This window comes from Eptatretus burgeri, chromosome 13 (genome assembly GCF_056783735.1).
Source record: "Eptatretus burgeri isolate ZD-2024b chromosome 13, Ebu_testis_v1, whole genome shotgun sequence".
Taxonomy (NCBI): domain Eukaryota; kingdom Metazoa; phylum Chordata; class Myxini; order Myxiniformes; family Myxinidae; genus Eptatretus; species Eptatretus burgeri.
The window spans coordinates 46,863,410-46,877,220 of NC_140973.1; the positions used below are offsets into that span (position 1 = coordinate 46,863,410).

The 13,811-nt window shown below is 42.5% G+C and overlaps 1 protein-coding gene across 6 annotated transcripts in view; it reads left to right on the top strand.

Moving 5' to 3' along the window:
• Positions 1-13,811, top strand: part of LOC147014406 (mitogen-activated protein kinase kinase kinase kinase 3-like) — a 187,297-nt gene that overhangs the window by 153,724 nt on the left and 19,762 nt on the right. For all 6 annotated transcript variants that reach the window (XM_085852329.1, XM_085852325.1, XM_085852326.1 and 3 more), the window contains 9 exons: positions 2,743-3,091; positions 3,305-3,414; positions 3,828-3,869; positions 5,939-6,023; positions 6,290-6,369; positions 6,776-6,836; positions 11,772-11,889; positions 12,334-12,392; positions 13,584-13,687. In XM_085852329.1, coding sequence (XP_085708455.1) covers positions 2,743-3,091; positions 3,305-3,414; positions 3,828-3,869; positions 5,939-6,023; positions 6,290-6,369; positions 6,776-6,836; positions 11,772-11,889; positions 12,334-12,392; positions 13,584-13,687 — 1,008 coding nt within the window. The remainder of the gene's footprint in view (positions 1-2,742; positions 3,092-3,304; positions 3,415-3,827; positions 3,870-5,938; positions 6,024-6,289; positions 6,370-6,775; positions 6,837-11,771; positions 11,890-12,333; positions 12,393-13,583; positions 13,688-13,811) is intronic.

The window sequence follows — 13,811 nt, forward strand, 5'->3', positions numbered from 1 at the left end:
CTTCCACATTAAGTGTACTTGTGTGTAATTATATGTCGAGTTTGTACATTTTCTGTCAATGCAAGTCTGATTTTGAATTAAAAAAAAAAATTTTGATTGCATAAAAACTTTACCTGATTGAGCGAAATAAGATACATTTCTCAATTCAGCATGCAAAAAACATATAAGGACCGTTGAGAAAACCTCGACCTCTGAAAAAAATATTTCAAATGCAGCCCAGTGTTATTCTTATTATTATTACTCTTATTGTTGTCATAATAACTGAGGATTCCCCAGTCAGCGGCTGGCTTTCAAGGCAAACTTGAAAATATGCTTTGCCCAAGAAAGGTCATGGCTGAGGGTGAGGCTCAAACCTGAGTTACTTACCCTTTTCAAGATGTTTGCTGAGGAAGTAGATGGGCGAGTTCACCAGATTGTCATTTTAGAGAGAATCAGATCATTGGATTTGTCAGGTTAAAAGACATCCAAGTTTTGGACCAGCTCCTGCTTCCATCAAGGTCTGCAGAATTGTAAGAGGCTGCTGCCTGCCTGCTCGCGTGGAGAACCACGAATTGAAAGGTGTGAGATGCTATGGCACAGGGTGGAGAAATCAGCAAAGAGATTTTCCAGAGAATTGAAACGATCATTGATGACGATAAGGAACAGGGCTGGGCCCAAGACATTGCCTTGGGGCACTCCAGCCTTAAGGCCCTGTCACACCTTGACTTTTTAGCGAGCCTATGGCAACGTATCAAAATGTATGTAAAACGCTGGCGTACGCTGAACTATTAATGTTTTTTTTCCAGTTATGGGCGTATTCATAACGAGTTGGATGTATGCATAACGTATTAGTAACGTACACAGAACGTTTCAATAACATATAGCTAACTTATACCAACGAATGCTTAGCGTGTTGTTGGCGTTCACAACCTATGCCCAACGATAGTCGAACTTATGCATAGCGCAGCAGCGTATCGCCGACGGTCACGTGGCGTAGGCTATTAATAGGCTGCCGCTCAACGATTTAAATCATAACCGCACGAGACATCGAAGTGTCAAGCCGCTGTCACACCTTGACGTTTTAGCCAGCGTATGCCGACGAATGAAAAATTTGCCGAATACGCTAGCACACGTCGAATACGTTATGGGTAAGTTTTGTATACGTTAAGAGCACGTTGAAGCACGCTGGCATACGTCGTAGTACGCCGAGTACGTCGACAAATTTTAAGCATGCTGAAATTTTTCGACGTATGATGCACACGTTCCGCAAACGCTGGCCATAAGTTGTAGGCACGTTATGCGATCGTTAACAAGTCGACACATGTTACTTGTAAGTTACTCATAAGTCGAAACACCTTGAGGTAATGTTTAGCGTACCCGAAACTTATTTCTAACATATGAGTAACGTGCTTTGAACCTATGTGTAACGTATCTCCAACGCATATTGAGGTATGTAGATGTATTTGACGTCTTCTGGACGGCACAGAACTTACTGAACGTGTTACTAACTTACAGCTCCCGTATAATGTCGTATTGGCAGCGTTTAGGGGAATTGGGATATAAAAATGGGGTTCACACAGGAGGAACCCGTCGCTGTTCCAGACTCCATGGTTTTTTTTTTGTTTGTTTGTTTGTTTTTTCTTCGGCATGACGGTGATGTTGACACTTCGATTTCTAGTTATGCGGTTATGATTCGCGGTTATGATTTAAATCGTTCAGCGGCAGCCTATTAATTATATTATATTATAACCGCACTAGAAATCGAAATGTCAACGTCACCGTCATGCCGAAGAAAAAAAAAAAAAAAACACAAAAAAACCATGAAGTCTGGAACACTGACGCTTCATTACCTCGACGTATTTCGACTTATGAGTAACTTAAAGTAACATGTGTCGACGTGTGTCAACGATCGCGTAACGTGCCTACAACTTATGGCCAGCGTACGTGGACCGTGTGAGTCATACGCTGGCATACGTCGAAAAATTTTGAGCATGTTAAAATTTGTCGACGAGTTCGGCGTACTACGACGTATGCCATCGTGCTCTTAACGTATACAAAACTTACCCATAACGTATTCGACATGTACCAGCATTTTAGACAAATTTTTCATACGTCAGCATACACTGGCTAAATCGTCAAGGTGTGACAGGGCCTTTAACAGAGAAAGAAGATCGGAAGATCCAATTGACAGCCACATGCTGACGACTAGGGTAGAGGAAGTCAGTAAGCCATGAGAGCAGGTTGCCTTGGATGCTATCGATGGAGAGTGTAGAGATCAAGGTGGGGTTCCAGACTGTCAAATACTCGAGATGTATCCAGAGAGACGACTTATCTTTTCTCTGAGATTGAGGGCGTCTGTCCGTTTCTGGGAGAGCAGCTGCTTGTCCAGTGTGGAGAAACTGGGTCTAAAACCGAACTGATTGTCCGAGATCAAGCCTTTGGAGAAAAGGAAGTATTTGATGTCAACCGTGGTGATAGATTCCATTACTTTGCTTATAATTAATCGGAAGTAAGACAATAGGACTGTAGTTAAGAGGATCTGTTTTTGCACCATGCTTATGTATTTTAGTGATGTTGGCTGACTTCCATGTAGATGGAAGGTGACCTCGAGCAAATGATAGGGTGAATAAATTTTACATTTAAATGTTGATGATTTTTGTTGTTGGTGGTGTTCAATGAATGGGTATCACAAACCTCTGTAGGTAATCATCCCTCCTAATTTTCTCTATGACAACATCCTGCATGACTTTCGTTTTCTGTTAGAATACAAGTATGAATTCCGAAGAAGATGCACCAGATGCGCAACATGACGAAGAAGACAAATCTGGAACTCTAAAGGCTGAAGGTGGTGCTTTTGCCACACCCCTCAAATCGTTCAAGACCCCAAGTGCATCACTGGTTTCCCAAAACACCACACCGCCTCCTCCACGTCCTCCTCCCCCCAAACTGGACCGTGTTCCCGGTCATCGACGTGCATACAGTGCCACTGAGAAAAGCGCACTTCATCCTGAAGATTCACAGGCGAGGTCTTTGACACCTGAAACAGAGGTCCTCAGCCGCCTGGTGAAGCTGCCATTTGACCCGCCATTTGTTCCAGTCTACCGCGGGCCAAGTAAGGCTCAACTGCTTAAATCTATCATGTTGATGTATACATTATGTGTGTGGTCTCAACATGTTTGTGAACAGGAAATGTTTATTTGTTCTGTTGCAGTTGATAGGGTGTATATATTTTTCAGTCTTTGCAATATTAGCATTGGGTAACTTGTGGGTTCTCTGGGTGAAACAGCTTCTTGGACACCAGAATAATCTAATTTACCACCCTCAGCGAATGGGATGGCGAATGGTGCGAACAGAGCGATCAGCAAGGATGATGCCCAGCTAACCCCCAACATACCACCACAGGACAAGGACAAAAAAGAGGATTTCATCAGAGGGGTGGGTTTTTATCAAGTTTTACTCTATGTTGGTGGGTTAACATACTGATAATTTCATTAATAATTAAACTGCAGGAGTCAAGGAAAGGAGTGTGTTGAAAAAGTGGTGGAGGATGGGTGACTGTGGTTTAGTAGTTGTGGAGTTTTCGGTTTCATTTATAGAATTGGCAAGGGTTAAAAAAAAAAATTTAATGCAAGACATTATGACAAACCCTCCTGATCCCCACCAGATGACTCCTGGTTTTCATTGTGAACGTGCATTTCCAAAACCATGTCGATATACCTTCGACATTGCCTAGTTGTCTATTTTTAATCCTTCAAGATAAGCAATGATTGCCGTTTAGTATTACTACTGTTTAAAAAAGTCAACGTACATGTTTTGTAACTTCTTTTTATTTGTTCATTTTATTTCAGTCGACAACAATCAACGGTCTGCCTCCAACTCCCAAGGTTCTCGTAAGTGAAGAAATTCTGCTCCTTTGCTTTCCTAAATTTTTGAAATTGTCTGGCTGGAAAAAAAAGAAACTGTCATTCGTCTCTGAGGTTCAAAACAATTTGCAGGAGTTTTAACATCTCCAGAACTTGATGCTGTTTTTGCAACTTGCACAAAAAGAGTTAATTTGCCTTCTTTATATCATGAAGCTAAAAATACCCAAATATGCTTATACACTCTAAAAAAATAAGTCTATCCCAGTGCTTCCATTCAAGCAGCTGTTTCATATTATTGAAACTATTCTTTTTTTTGAGATTTAAATGGTCGATTCATTTATTGAGATTTTATATTTGGGCTTTTGACTTGTGCTTATGCCATGAAAATAGCAGACGTGACCCTCAGCAAACATTGAATGGAAGAAGCATCACCATTTACTTGTTCTATTGAGCTGTTCAAGTTCTCTATAAATAGTTTATTTTGATCAATCAACACTTTTTGTCCCCCCCCCCCCAAACAAGGTTATAGACTTTGACATTAATATGAACGCTGTCTGACCGACCAATCATCTGTCCATGTACTTTTGTGTGTGTAATATTTCAAAACCCATTCAACATTTCGCTTTCATATTGCAGTTATCTCTTCCTTATGACATTATCTCAACCTGATTAGATCATAGCTGTGATTGGCTGAATTTTGTTGCCATGACAGCTATCTCGATAACTTGGCTTGTGTATGCAACACTGTATTTAAAAAAACTGTTCAAGATTTAGCTTTCATATTACACAGATGTATTTCTCACATCACCCAAAAGGTGGGAAAATGAGAGTATTAGCTCCTTGTTAGTGTTGCCATCATGGTGATCTGTTTTTATTTGAATTAATTTTGATAAACCCGTCAAGGCTCAGGAAGAGCTGGATGACAAAAGGTGAGAGGTCAATGCAGCAGAGAAGAATATGTAGACGAGGAGCATATGTAAGCCAGAAAGGGACAAACAGGGAGGACAAAGATGGACACAATATAATGAGGCAGATTAAGGGCACACACCTGAATGAAATGGCCAACAAATTACAGACCAGCGAGCTTGCTTCAAATTATAGGCAAAGTCATGGAATTGATCACTGCTGCTGTGGTGGAGGAGGGGTGACTTGTTACGTATCAACTTAAGCTGACGGTTTGCCGACTTAAGTTACATCGCGATGTCTTCTTCACGGCCACGGGCCATGCTACACTTCTTCTTCTTCTTCTTCTTTCGGCTGCTCCCATTAGGGGTCGCCACAGCAGATCATCCGTATGATCCGCATAGAGATTTGGCACATGTTTTACGCCGGATGCCCTTCCTGACGCAACCCTTGTCGCCTCTTACGACACAGGGATATGGTACACCTATTTTAACCGGGGTATACTACACTATACAATCCTAACTTTGCAATGAAATTCCTCCATCTATCCCCACAACTATAACAGCATTATGACGGAACAATTTTCAGTCTTATTTCAAAGTAATTGTTATTCACAACAAAAAATACATGTATCATGTTGCATAAGATATCCCACAATTCACTGCATTTTTAAGATGGTGGTGCCTAGTAACAAAGGTTAGTCTTGATGAAACTGTGTGAGAAATTTGGACAAATACAGCTTTTACTTTCGTTCTTTAAGATAATACACATCCCAAATTTTGATCAGATATTTCTGGGGGGGGGGGGGGAAGCAGCTTCTATATGAATGATTACATACTTGTTTCACAATAATATGTATTTATCCATATTGCTGGTTTACTAGCATCCTTTAGTTTGTATTGCACTTTTCTCCTTCCTTATTTTCCTTTTGGTCTACTTTCTTTTTTCCCACCAGCAAATAGGCATCCCTTCTGAAATGCTTTTAGCCGGGCATTATCAATCTCTAATGATTCCCTTTAGCTACCCTCGCATCAGAAGCATGTGACATCTGGTGCCTTTGCGTACAATTTGTGTGCTGTTGGATATTCCTCGCAAGTTGATTCAAAGTATCGTTCGTTTGAACATGATATGGGATGAGTGTTAAACGTTGTACTTTTTTGCTTGTTTCTGGATAAATGACCTTTTTCCTGCAGATGGGTGCCTGCTTTTCCAAGGTATTTAACGGCTGTCCACTTAAGATCACGTGTGCTTCCTCCTGGATAAATCCAGAGACTCACGGTGAGTGTCATGAAACTCTACCATTGACATTGGAGAGGATAAAAGCTGTATTTTAGGGCAACTGAGCTGAATCTTTTATTTTATTTCACTGTTGCTTGAGTAAGGGTAATGTGTTGTTGTCTTGCTTGTAAGACCACAGATTGGACTATATTTATTTTTACCTCTTGTGGATAGTTTAACCATTTATATTTAAAAGCCACATTTCTTCCAATTCATGCCAACACACCAACATTTTGAGTAAGGGTGATGTGTTGTGGTTTGTTTAGACCAGCACCTGATATTTGGGGCAGAGGAAGGCATTTACACACTCAATCTCAACGAGCTGCATGAGGCTACAATGGAGCAGGTGAGGTCATCTTGTGGCTCTATCCATTTGTACTTTTGTCGATATTTTTGGATTTTTCCTTTTTTCAAACGGATTAAACTGAATGTCTGGTGGTCTGCTCACGAGAAGTGTTGGATCTGTGAAGCAAATGCAGGGCAGGTTTACCTAAACATTTGATTTTGTCCATTTAATTTCAAACGTCTGTGATTTAAAGTCTTTTGCCAAATGCTCATGCAAAGCAATGTTTTTTTTTTTTGTTTGTTTTTTATTAATATGGAAGTAATTTCAGCAGTATTTGGAAGGGAAGTGGTGTACATTCCTCTGATAAGGTGAGTTGTCTGTTTTCTCTTTGGGAATGTCTTTCAGTTGATGCAAAGTTTTGTCTGTCTCGTCCCTCACTACCCCTACCTCCCTCCCTCCCCCACAGCTATATCCACGGCGCTGCTCTTGGCTCTATGTTATTAATAACGTCCTGATGTCTATATCCGGTGAGTTATTCAGTTAATTTCAAACGTCCATGTTGCTTTGTTGGTGTCTTGTGAGGAATATGAGATCTGATTTCCGTAATAAGCGCACACTAGTGGGTCAAGTGTGACTTGTTCCTCGGGTTAGCAAATTGAAGTACTGTTAAGGTTTAATTTTTCAACAAGAAAGATTGTGAGGCTCAATAAGTCTCGTGGCCTTGTCGATTGCTTAAACCTGTGAATCTTTAAGATGTGAATTAATCTCACTTTTTCACAAATACTAATCCAGCCTGGAATAAGGTTACATTGTTACGATCTTAAACTAATGCACCAACCCTCCCTCCTCAAACCCTCTGCTCACTCCCTGATTACCGATGCCTCCCTGCAAACCTCCACTGCCCTTTCTGCATTATCTGAATTGATGAGGTTATCATGTGAAGTTTTAACGGAATATGTACATGTTTTTGCTTTTGAAAGCATACAAAATCTCATTTGCATGTCAACGATGCTTAGCTTTGTGAAATGTGCTTCCAAAATGAATGTCAAAAAAAACAGCAAAGAATGAATGCTTCAAGAATATAATTTCTGATGGGAATTGGTGACAGCAGCAAGCGGAAGCCATTGGGCCATAAACTGACGAAGGATACGTGTGCTCTTTTTTTTTTTTTTTTTCAAAACTTTTCATCAACAACTCATACTTCCATGTGAATTGAATAATTTTAGTCCTGAAGGAGATCTGCCTGACTCGATGAAAAATGCCCCTCTTTACTATTTGTGTGTGATGAGATAATCGGTATTCAATGCCAAAAGAGTTCAAGAGCAAGCTGATATCTTCCTTATTGTAAAAGTTCCCCTGTCAATAAGGAGCAGCTGAAGGGCCACAGTTTTCATTGCAGAACAGCTTCAGCGTTGTAATACCAAAGAGAAATCGGCTGAAAAAAATTCCACAAGACATCAGCACAAACCAACTTAAAAACAGTTGTTTTTAAGTCAGTGAACCCACTGGTATCCTTGTTGGGTTTTGTCAAAATCGATGTAGAGTAGAATACTTCCAGGCCAATGCCTTTATAATGTATCATGCTCTAAACAGTTTCGGTTCTGCTGAAGCAGTTTCTTTGATAGGTTTACAATCCTGGTTGGGTGGGCACTCCGACCCAAGAAGTCAGGGAAGGAATTCGTAATTTGTTCATGACGCTCGCGATAGCTCACCTACTCTTCGCGAAGGACATCGTGGGATATTTAACATCCACAAACTGGACGCCCAGTTGAATGTCCATCCAAGGGACGGCACACCCATTGATGAACGATCCTGCCTGTGAAACACTGGGATGACAGTTTTTAGCTCAGTCGGGATTCAAACCGAGGGTAGACAGCTTTGAGGCGAGTGTGCGTACCTTTTTTTTTTTGTTGTTTACCTCAGTCGAGGCTCGTATGAGAGCTAACACACAACTCACAGCAAGGAGGCATGAGACGAGGGGCGGGAGTGGAAGGGACAAAACAGTGGGGAACAGACACATTAGGTGAACTGTGGAAGGGAGAGGGATGGGGATGGGACGGGGAACATGGTGAAGAGAAGATGGACATTACAGGGACTTTCAGGAAGGAAAGCAGGAGAATTGAAGGAAGTGGGCTTGGGTGGATTATCGGGGGTAGAAAAGATCGAGGATTTGGATGGGGGAAGATAAGAGGTGGTGGTGAACAGCTGTTTTGAAAGCCTGGAGGGAAGAATGGGAAAGAATAGAGTGAGGAAGTTTATTCCAAAGGCGGGAAAAAAGAGGAATGAAAGAGTGAAGATGAGCAGTGATTCGTGATTTTGGTAGTTTTACCAGAAGGGGGTTGTTGGCGGACCTTGAGCGCCCTATGGAAATGTGGTGGGGACAAATCGCAGAGAGAGCAGGGGGGGCAAGGCTGGAGAGGAGTCGGTAGAAGACAGAAAGACCACCGACCAACCTGCGGTGATTGAGTGAGAGGCCCAAAGACTCAGCTTCATTGCGGGAGATGCCGATGATCTTAAATGCCCTGGTTTCGACAGCGTGAAGCCGAGAAAGGTGGGAGGCAGGAGCACCAGCCCAGAGGGGAGAGCAGTACTCCATCAGGCTACGGACAAAAGCTTTGTAAGTGGTCAGGAGCTCAAGAGGGCTGAGGAAGGACTTTGCACGACGGAGGATTCCCAGTCGGCGACTGGCTTTTGAGGCGAGGTTGGAAATGTGACTTTCCCAGGAAAGGTCATGGCAGATAGTGAGACCCAGAAGCTTGAAAGAAAAGACTTCTTCCAGAGGATTGTTGAGAAAGTGGATGGGGGGGTTTTGTAAACGGTCCTTTCGAAGAGACATAGTGAGAGTGTGAGATTTGTCTGGATTGAAAGACATGTTCCACGTGTTGGACCAGTTTGTGATTTTATCCAGATCTGCAGTGAGCGAAGAAGCTGCTGCTTGCCGGTCTGAGGGATGACAGATGGTACGTCAGAGGGTGGAGTCGTCGGCAAAGAGAAATAGAGGATTTTCCAGAGAGTCCGAGAGATCATTGATGAAAACCAGAAAAAGAACAGTACCCAGAACGCTACCTTGAGGAACTCCAGCCTGCACAGGAAGAGGAGATGAAAGAACTCCATTTAGGGCCACACGTTGACTGTGACAGGAGAGGAAGTCTGCGAGCCATGAGTGGAGATGGCCTTGAATACCATGGGAAGAGAGTTTGGTGAGTAGGGCAGGGTGCCAGACTGTGTCAAAAGCACGTGATATGTCCAGGGATACGGCTCGGATTTCCTGTCTGGCATTGAGGACCTCCATCCATGATGCCGTCTGGACCGGTTGCAGAATCTGACTCAAGGTTTGAAAGCAAGCTCTCCACCTTGTCAGGAGAAAAGGATACAGAGTCCAGGGACAGTTGGGTGCGACTGGGTAAAGTGGGTAGAGATAGTGATGGGTTTAAGACACAAGATTTAGCTGCAAACACCGAGTTTAGACATTCAGCTTTATCACGTGTGGAATCAGCAGTGCGGCCATTTGAGGTAAGGGAGGGGATGGAGGGGGAACATACACCAGAAACAGATTTGATTAAACGCCACCAGGATTTTGAGGAGGGAGAGAGGTTTGAGAGTTCAGACTTGAGATGAGAAAGATGTTGTTTTCTGGCTCTCCTGGGGGTAGATACACACTTGTTCCGAGCTTTGTGGAAAGAACTGAGATTGCCCTCAGTTGGGTTTGCTTTCCATGAGGCAAAGGCAAGTTGTTTCAGGACAACTGCCCCGCCACAAGCTTCAGTAAACCAAGGGCGGGAGGAAGGGTAAGACAACTGAACACGAGAGGGGGTAAATCTGTGCATGAGGGAGAGCAAGTTTCTTTGAAAGAATTCCCAGGATGAGTTGATGTTTGAGAAAGTAGTGATAGGAGACCAGTCTGTAAGTTTGATGGCTGCTCGGAGACCCTGCCAGTCGGCTTGAGTGAAATGCCAGACTCGACGGCGGTGAGGTGGTTCTCTGAAACACCTTTCGGTGTCCTTTCGGCCAATGGCATGGAGAACCCAAAATAGATATTGGCCTTTCAGATAAAATTAATCAGAACAGCGAAAGGGGCCAAAATATGAGCGAGAAGAGCCCACACCTCTGCCATGTTGAACAGTTTACATTTTGTATCCCAGTCATCGGCCGGATCTGTATCCGGACCTGAACCAAAACATACTTGGCTTGTTCATATCACCTCCCTAACTTGTCCACCAAGTTTTGTCATGATCCGTCCACAACTTTTTGAAATATCAATGTCTTGTGCTGGATATAGTTTTTGGCCACTTTTCTCAATGGTGAAGAATCACTTTTAAAATTCTAGATTCTGCATCTGGATCTGGATGTTTATCAAAATATAATCAATATGTCCTTGTCACATACCCAAACTCTCCACCAATTTTTTTTCTGAATCCATCCACAACGTTTTGAGATATCCTGGTGACAGACAGAACCTCCATCCACCTTTGGTGGTGGAGGTAATAAGGCCACAAAGTTATTGATTTTGCTCTGGCTGAAAGACATGATCTCCGATTGGTAGTGCACTTACCATTCTGGTGTTTTACATGTTTAACAAACTTCTTCAACAGACTTTGTAGAACGAAACAACTTTTCAGGCCAAATTGCTCTTTAATCACTCTTCATTTATCATGATGGCACCATTGATATCATTGGAAACCACATATTATGAAATTATTATTTAACCTTTCGTTGATGTAGCTAGTTCTGATTGATATGAAACCAATTTTGTCCTATTTGGGAATACAGTGTCTTTATTTTTTAATGTAATATTTGTTGCAATTGTGTCGGCTTAGTTGGTGTTGTTGCGAACTCAGGACCCTTTATCAGCCTGGTGTTGGCTTAGTGGATAGGGTGGCTGGCTTGGGATCCAAGGGTCCTGAGTTCGAGCCCCATTGGCCACTGCATTAACACCAGGGGGTTGACTCAGCCTGTCATCCTTCTGAGGTCGGCGAAATGAGTACCAGTGTACTGGTCCTGGTCTATGCCCCGGTTAGAATAGGTGTACCATATCCCTGTGTATCGTTAGAGGCAACCAGGGTTGGCGTCAGGAAGGGCATCCGGCCATAAAACATTTCCTCAAGAAGGGAACCATGATTGCATGGAGCCTGTAAAAGGCTATCCCCTGCTCAGCAGTGAATAATGGCTGTAAAAAGGTAGCTCCCCTTTAGTTAAAATGTGATTTTTGTTCAGTTAAAGTAATGCAAAGGGTTGATTTTCTCCAATTGAGGAAGAGGAGGAAGTGTGCTTGGGTGTTTTCTTGGTTACATACGATTAGTAACCAACCTCCCTCCCCCCTCTCCCCTCCCAACCTCTTCATTTGGAGTGTCTACATCAATAGTTTGATTTCTCATTCTTCATGTTGGTTTTGAAGTTTCTTGGCCAGAAATGTAATGATGGGCATGTGTTTGTTGCCCCCCTACCTCCCTCTCCATCAAAAGGAAAAGCTTCACAATTGTACTCGCACAATTTGCTGGGCCTGTTCGAGCAAGCACGACGTCAGCAAAGCCTGCCTGTTCATATCCCAACTCACAAGCTACCTGACAAGATTATCCCCAGGTGCCGAACCATTGTCTTGTTGATTTGAAAAAAAACAATAGTCTTGTTGATTAAAAAAAAAAAAGTGTCGTGGATTTCAAAAAAATATTACATTTAAATCCAAGGTGGCCAGATTGCATTTTGCGACCTTTTTGTAGCTCTCTTGTTCTGGAGCAGTTTTACTCGATGGCTTAATGGTTAGAACTTCTAATCTGAGTCTGGGAGGTCGTTGGTTCGAACCCTGGCTCAGTCACACCAAAGACTTTAAAAATGGTACGTGCTGCTTCATTGCTTGAGGCTCAGCATTTGATAAGGCGAGAGCACAGACAATCAACCTGAGGTTGGCAACCATTGTGCAGGCTGGCTGTATGTGCCTTATGGCCTCCACCTGCTTTGAAATTCCTTGGACCTGAACTAGTGTTACTGTAGCCATTGTAAACCCGTTATGTTTTGACTCCACTGCAGGAAGTTTGCGGTGACTTCAAAAATTCAGGATACGAAGGGCTGCCAGAAGTGCTGTGTTGGTAAGCAAATGCTGCAGCAATTACTGTTGAACTATTTCTTCCAAACTTGCTGTATTATGCCTCTGAATGTTACACAACTTTTGGATTCGCACATTTCTATTTGGTGCACCATGTCTGTGCCGTTAGAGACTAGCAGTGAATGTGGACATTGTTATTACTTTGAGGTGTTAGTTGCAGCTCAAATTTGGTGCCTAGTTGGTCCTTGTTGCTTCACTACTACAGGTGATGTGTCCCAAGTACTATTAGCTCAGCTGATGTTTCCTTCCTCTTCTATATCTTCCTTGAATGGTTGTCTGTGTGCTCACCATCTGTGGCTCAAATTATATGCATTTGATTAAGCTTCGCATATGAAAATGTCTGGTTCAAATACAATATTTTTTTTTTTCAAACATTATTACCTCTGCCACTGAAGATGGATGGAGGTTATGTTTTCACCCCTGTCTGTCTGTCTGTCTGTCTGTCTGTCTGTCTTTGTCTGTTTGTTTGGCTGTTTGTTTGTCAACAGGATATCTCAAAAAGTTGTGGACAGGTTGGATATGTGACAAGGACGAACTGATTAGATTTTGCTGACGATCCAGATCCGGCTACTAGAATTTTATAAGTGATTCTTCACCATTGAGAGATGGGGCCAAAAACGATATACGATATAGTACGTAGCAGGATATCTCAAAAAGTTGTGGACGGATTCGGAAGAAACTTGGTAGACAGGTTGGGTGTGGGATGAGGAAGAATCGATTCGATTTTAGTGAACATTCGAATCCGGGTACAGGAATTTTATAATTTTTATATTTTATTCTTCACCATTGAGAGATGTTGCCAAAACTATTTATAGCATGATATTTCAAAAAGTTATGGACTAGTTATGACGAAACTTGGTGGATGAGTTAGTTCGGTGACGAGAACAAACCGATTAGATTTTGGTTAAGGTCTGGATCCTGATCCGGCCTAGCAGTGGGATACAAAACTTAAACTGTTCAGCCTTGCAGAGTTATGCGCTTTACAGAGTGCCATTCTAGGTGTGTGCGTGCGCTTTTCACTTTTCCTTCACGTTGACTTTAAACATGGAACTTGATTCGCATGCAAGTTAATTGAAAACTCACTTGACCAGATGTGTTTCCCCAAGTGAAAGCTCACTTGACCAGATGTGTTTCCCCAAGTGAAAGCTCACTTGACCGGATGTGTTCCCCCAAGTACGAAATCCAGTCACGGGAAGCAAGTACCTGTGTGGAGCACTGTTCTCCAGCATCGTGCTATTGCAGTGGTATGAGCCCATGCAGAAATTCATGCTTATTAAGGTGGGTCAGTGACTGGTCCACTTCAATGCTATTTTATGATGCTATTGTCATTGTTTTTGTGTAACAATGAATTGTGAGGTTTGTTTATGCCTCTGTAGCCAAAAGCGCTAGAGACATTGTTTTG